Source organism: Suricata suricatta, chromosome 11 (genome assembly GCF_006229205.1).
Source record: "Suricata suricatta isolate VVHF042 chromosome 11, meerkat_22Aug2017_6uvM2_HiC, whole genome shotgun sequence".
NCBI classification, from domain to species: domain Eukaryota; kingdom Metazoa; phylum Chordata; class Mammalia; order Carnivora; family Herpestidae; genus Suricata; species Suricata suricatta.
This window is the reverse complement of record NC_043710.1, coordinates 1,319,427-1,325,332: the sequence shown is the minus strand read 5'-3', so window position 1 is coordinate 1,325,332 and position 5,906 is coordinate 1,319,427. Positions and strand designations below refer to the sequence as shown.

General features: G+C 68.1%; 2 protein-coding genes across 2 annotated transcripts in view; both read right to left on the bottom strand.

Moving 5' to 3' along the window:
* The window catches only part of MRPL23 (mitochondrial ribosomal protein L23), an 18,808-nt gene extending 17,855 nt beyond the window's left edge, over positions 1-953 (bottom strand). Inside the window, exons 1-2 of the mRNA XM_029957222.1 lie at positions 927-953; positions 760-885 (exon numbers count right to left, since the gene is read on the bottom strand). Coding sequence (XP_029813082.1) covers positions 760-885; positions 927-953 — 153 coding nt within the window. The remainder of the gene's footprint in view (positions 1-759; positions 886-926) is intronic.
* An 893-nt stretch (positions 954-1,846) lies between these two features.
* TNNT3 (troponin T3, fast skeletal type) overlaps positions 1,847-5,906 on the bottom strand; it is a 14,742-nt gene continuing 10,682 nt past the window's right edge. The window contains exons 9-14 of the mRNA XM_029957221.1: positions 5,752-5,829; positions 5,447-5,560; positions 5,241-5,350; positions 5,021-5,111; positions 3,508-3,548; positions 1,847-2,059 (exon numbers count right to left, since the gene is read on the bottom strand). Of these exons, the coding sequence (XP_029813081.1) occupies positions 2,005-2,059; positions 3,508-3,548; positions 5,021-5,111; positions 5,241-5,350; positions 5,447-5,560; positions 5,752-5,829 (489 nt within the window). The 3' untranslated portion in view covers positions 1,847-2,004. The remainder of the gene's footprint in view (positions 2,060-3,507; positions 3,549-5,020; positions 5,112-5,240; positions 5,351-5,446; positions 5,561-5,751; positions 5,830-5,906) is intronic.

Genomic DNA, 5,906 nt, shown 5'->3' with positions numbered 1-5,906 from the left:
GGTCATCCCAGTGCCTGCTCCCCAGTGCAGGGGTGCGGTCAGTGGACCGGTCATCTGGGCGCCTGCTCCCCTGCGCAGGGGTGCGGTCGGCGGGCCAGTCTTCTCCGCATCTTCACCCGAGCGCAGATGTGCCCACTGTGCTGGTGCTCGCCATTTGCAGACTCGAAATTTTGCTACGTCTGCTCCCTGCTCTCTCTTCCCGATCCTTGAAGGACACTTTGAGACCAGCCTCAGAGCAAGGACCCCCCCCACGGCTGCTTCTCCACCACTGCCCTCTGCCACTCCGGGTTTGGATGGGGCCTGTGGTCAGGGTGCCGGGTCCCCTCACGGCAGGCTTCCTGAGCTCCTCGCATGTGTGGAAACTGGCCCTCATCAGGGATGTGCCACAGGCCTCTGCCCCCTAGACGTGGCTTGCGGCTCCCCTGGGCATCTTCGGGTGCAGGTGTGAGACAAGAGAGGGCAGGCCCCACACAGGGCCCCTTGTCCGGAGCCTTTCGCGGTGCCCCAGTTGCAGCCTCTGCCTGTCCCTGGAAGTCCGGCGGGCAGGGCGAGGGGCCCGGGACAGAGGCCCGCGTCCCCCCAGGAAGCTGGGCCCCGCTGCCTGCAGGGCCCCCAGCCGTGGCTCGCCGGCCCTGCCGGAGTGCAGAGCCCACCAGGGCCTGAGGGCCGGCTCGCCTGAACCCTGCTCCTAACATGGAGACACTCAGCTTCTTACAGCTGTCTCCTGCCTGACTGGCTCCTTCAAATCTGCCCCGTTACTCTGATCCGCTTGACCAGTCGGCTCCGGTCCGGGCCTGCCCGGGTTCCCGGTGCTCCCGTCAGCTCGCGGGCCCCGGGAACCGGCCCTCCTGCCCGGTGCTGACTGCCTCCCCAGGCGGCTGCTCCCTGTGGAAGAGGGCGGCGCGGTGGGACGGGGACGGGGTCACCCTCGCGTTTCGGCAGGACCGCTCCATGGCCGCAGGCGGAGTGTCTCCCCTGCTCCGTAGGGGTGTGCGGAGGTGGGGGGGGCACGCGTGTGCCGGTGCCACTATGAGTGTGTGCTGGGGTGAGCCCGCACATGGGGCGAGTGCTCGTGCGGGCCGGGCACACGCGGGCACTGCTGTCCGGGGCCCGACCTCGGCCTGGGCGCCCGCCGCCCCTCGGCTCGCTGACAGGCGGGCCTCTCTTCTCGGCCCAGCCCTCCCGGGGAGGAGGGGGGCCCAGGCTCCGCGGCCTCCTCTGTGAATGCTCCACTGTGCAAGGCTCCACGTCTTCATCCAATTTTTGTGATTTATATTTTCCATAATTCTGTTTGGTCAGGATTTTCACATTTATTGCACAGTTGTGCACTGTGCTCTCTGATAATATAGAAAGAAGGGTCTGTGTGCTGAAATGTTTTCCTGCTCCCTTTCCTCTGGGGGCAAGAGGCCCCGCAGGCCGTGCACCCCCTTGTCCTGGGCCCTGCTTCTGCCCCCACATTTCCGGGGGACGCCGGGAAGCTCCCCGAGTGTGCTGCAGCCCCCCTCCTCCCACAGGCTCCAAAAGCAAAGCTCTCCCACCCCAAGCTGACTTCAGAGCAGACCCCGAGGGGGGCCTTTCACAGGGGGGGAGGCGGGGAGACCCCAGCTGAGGTGGAGAACTGAGGGGCCCACGGGCCCACAGGGAGGGGGACAGACGCGGAAGCCGCTGGCAGGCCGGGGTGGGGGTCCTCAGACCTGCGTCCAGGGCCTGGTCTTCTTCCTCACCCAGGGTCCCTCGGGACCCTGAATGTGGAGCGGCCACCCCTACGCTTCTGTCCTCCCTAGCCCCCCCAGCCCCCTCCTTCAGGCCCCCCAGTGCCCCCGTCCAAGAGCCAGCACACACTTGCTGGAAGGGAGTCTGCTAGCTTTATTCACAGACCCCAGGAGGTGGGGGCAGGGAGGACAGAGACGTGGGGGGTCCTCAGGGGTGGGTCTGGGGGCCGCATGCGGCCACGTGGGTGGCACGGGCCGAGGGTCTCTGCCTCTGGGAGCTTCCTTGGCCACTTCACTTCCAGCGCCCGCCGACCTTGCCCTTGGCCTGGGCTCCAGCCTTCTTGCTACTGCAGATGGAAGCAGGTTGATCTTGAGCGGCTGGGGGTCTGGGACCCTGGCCCAGCTCTTTGGCCCCAGACAGACCCCCAGCCCCGACAGCTGTGCCCTCCCAGGCTGGCGTCCAAGCCCTGGGCACACGTTTCAGGCAGTGGTGACTCACCTGTACCTGGCCGGCTGGGCTTGGTGCTTTGTGCCGGGACGGTTAGTGTGGTTAGTGGGGGGACCAGCGAGCCTAGGGCACCCCCCCCCACTCCTGCCAGGGGCTCGGGCTTCAGGGGACCACTCTCCGGCAGACCCGGAGCCACCAGGGAGGCTGTGTCCAAGATGGTTCTTGTCCCAATCACTTTGGCCGGGAAAGGGTCACAGCTCCCTGAGGCAGGAGAGGCCGAGGACGGTCAGCTCCCTTAGTCCCTGACTGCAGGCCCGCAGGCCAGGCCTGGTGGACTCGGGGCCTGGGAGGTCAGCACCCTGCGGGATGGCGGTCCTTAGGAGCCCGCCTTGTCTGAGAGCCTTTGCACATCAGGCAGCCAGGAGGGAGCTCGGTACGGGGTCACGGTCCCATGGGTGGGGAACAGGGCGTGGGGGCCCCAGAAGCTGACACCCTGGGGACAACTTCTGGCTGTGGCTTCGGGAGAGGCCCTGGCACTGGTGGCCATGCCTGTGGCCCGTGGCCCGCAGGGTCAGCCTGAGAACCCTCACGGGAGTGCATGCACACACATGCGCCATGCACACACATGCACCATGCACACACATGCACTCACACACGTGGAGGGGCTCTCGCAGGTCTGCAGCGCCCCCTCAGGATGGAGCCCAGGGGGGAGGGTGTCCCCTGGACCCATGCCACAGGGCAGAGGAGCCCGGCCCCAGGAGCAGCAAGGAGTCCGGGGCCAGTGGGCCCAAATCTAAGTGGTCCCAGGGACACTGCACTCTGTGGTGTGTGAACGGGTCCAGTGACCAGGCTGGGAGGAAAACCCCGGCTCGGGGTGCCGGGGGGCAGACCCCGGGGGTGGTGGGCTTCTCCAGGCCTTTCCCGGCCTCCATGGTCATGGGCCTCACGGACCCCTGGTGATCCCACAGACGGAGGGTTCATCGTGCAAAGAAACTAGGGCCCAGGGAGGCCGGCGGCAAAGCCGGGTCACCTTCGAGGCAGTGTTCTGCGGGGGCATCTGGGAGCCCCCTCTGGCTTTGCCAGGCTACTCAGGGTGGTGACCCAGGACCACCCCTCTCCTCCTGGGCTCTGGGATGAGGAGGGGCGAGAGGAGGCTGCAGGTCCCGGGGTGCGGGGCCCAGAGCACACGGGCTCCCACGGCCACCCGTTAGTCTTGTTACTGCTCTGTCCAGGGCGGCGGCCCCCGGGACTGGCTGGAATCACCGGGCCCCGGGGTTGGTCGGCGGCCGCCAGCCCCCCTGGGGCCGTGTGCCCGGCACAGAGCAATGGGCAGGCGGGGCTACTCACTGCTTCTGGGCCTGATCGATGCGGCTCCTGAGGTTGGTGATCTGTGAAGAACACAGGTGACTTACCTGGCAGTTCCGGGCAGGGCCGGGCCGGCGGCAGCCCGCACGCCCTTCTTTACCGAGGCTGTGCGGCCTTACTGTGTCCCGGCTCCTCTGCTTGGAGGGCACCAGCCCTTGGCCCTTGGGGCTCGCGCCTCTGACTTACTTTTCGGTGGCCTGCACTGGAGACCTGAGCCAAGACACACAGCCGCTCTGGAGCCGGCCACTTACCTGCAGGCCTGGGCAGGGCGCGGGCCGGGGGCGTGGGGAGAGAGGCCAGGCTCGCGGAGCCCCTGCCTCCGGCGGCTGGTGAGCAGCCAGCCCTGCGGCCCCCTCGCCCCCTCCTCCTGGCTGCCCGCAGAGGCTTGGGGAGGGCAAGGCCCTTCCCCACCTGCCACAGGGACGGCAAGGCCTTGGAAACCACGGGCTGCAGGGGTGGGAGGAGGTGGGCTCGGGAGGCCCGGCCTCCATCCCCGCGCCCGCCGCCGCCCTCCACGAGCCGGGCTGCCATGCGAGAGGCTCACCGTGCATCGCACACCACAAGCCGGGTCCAGGTGGACCCGGCTACTTACAACTTGGCCAGCATCTCCACTCTGGCCCGCATGTTCATGATCTGGAAAGACCGAGATGGTTAACGGGCTGGGTGGGTGGCTGAGGCTTCGGGGCCCCGCCGTGTGCTGGGCTCGCCCAGGCCGGGCCTCATGGCTCTTCCAGCCCCCGGGGACCCGCCTGGGGCCGTGCTCGGGTGTGTCGGGAGGCCCTGGGCCGCTGACTCAACTCCCTGGACCCAGACTGGGGCTGGGGAGCCCTCCCAGAGGACCATCTGGCCAGGGCACTGCTGTCCCTGAGCCCGGGGCCCCTCCTTCCAGGAGAGGCGAGGAGACCAAGGCCGCCCAGGTGAATTGCGCTGGGCACGGCTCCTGAGACGGAGCCAGGCTCTCCAGGCCCGGGGCACCTGCTTCCCTGGGGACCTGTGGGACGGCCACAGGCGGTGCCCCTGCTGGTGACGCTGGCGGGGTCTGTGTGTGTCCGGGGCGGCTTAGCTACCAGGACGCGTATTCTCCCCAGGGCGACAGAGACGCACAGGGCTGCTGTTCCAAGTGGTGAGCCCCAGCCCCCTAGGCAGTCACCCCCAGGGGGCTCAGTCCCAGACCCCTTTCCCAGCTGCTGGGTGGGGGTGCGGGGCACCTCCCTGCCCACTCTGACCTGAGGAGGTGACAGCTTGGGGACCTGAGCCTGAGCCCCCCCAGTGGCTCCGAGGAGGCCACCCTGGTGCTAGAGAAAATTATGCTCTTCCGGGTGAACTTTCCACGGGCACCGGGCGATTCGGAGCCTGGAGCCCGAGGCCACGCCGCCCTCTGCCCTCTTGTGGCCCTCAGACCGAGGCCTGAGTGGGCTTCTCGGGGGCGGAGGCCGCAGGGATGCAGGGAGGTGGCCGCCCCTGGGACCCAAGGGCCCAAGGTGTCTACACTCACGTCATATTTCTGACGCTTCAGCTTCTCGCCAAACTCGAACTTGTCGGTCTCCAGTTGGTAGAGGGTGTCCCAGAGCTCCTTGGCCTTGTCCCTGGGAAGCGGGCAAAGGCGGGCATGGCTGGTAAGGCCCGGAAAGCGGGGCCCAGGCCACCCGCTGCCCCGATCCGGGCCCCGCGGAGAGCCGGTGCCCCGCGGCCCCCACCCCTGCTCCCGGGCCCACCTCAGCTTGTCTTCGCTGAGATGGTCAATGTTGAGTGGTTTGCGCCTCTCTGCCAGAACTTTCTTCTTCATCTCCCGGGCCGTCTGCTTCTTGCCTCTCTTCTGGTCAGCCTGAGGGCACACGGCAGAGGGGCCTGGGCTCAGGAGGGGCCCCGCGCCCCGCCGACAGAGGCCAAGCAGCGCAGGGGCCCCGAGGGCCCAGCTCACCTTGGCCAGGTAGCTGCTGTAGTTGGCGCCCATGGAGGACAGGGCTTTCTTCTTCTTCAAGTCGTCCTCCGCTCTCCTCTTGGCATCTTCCTCCTCCCTCCGGGCTTTCTCCTCCTGCAGAGACCCCGGCCCCAAGGCCTCAGGGCTGGGCTTCGAGGACCCTCCCATAGCACCTTTGGAAGTCCTGCGGGACCGGGGGACCACGCCAGTGGCTCTGGCCCCTGGCTGGCGTCTGGTGGGAGCTTGGGAAGAGGAGGAGAGGGGACCTTCCTCTGGTCACAGGGCAGGGAGGGGCCGGGCCTCACCGCCAGCCTGTTCTGGCGCTCCCGCTCCTTCTCGGCGCGGATTCTCTGCTGCTCGGCTCGCTCCGCGCGGCGCTTCTCCTGTGGCCAGGGGGGCAGCAGGTCGGCCCGGCCTTGCCAAGCGCAGCGCCCCCTCCCCGAGCGACGCGCCCCCCCCC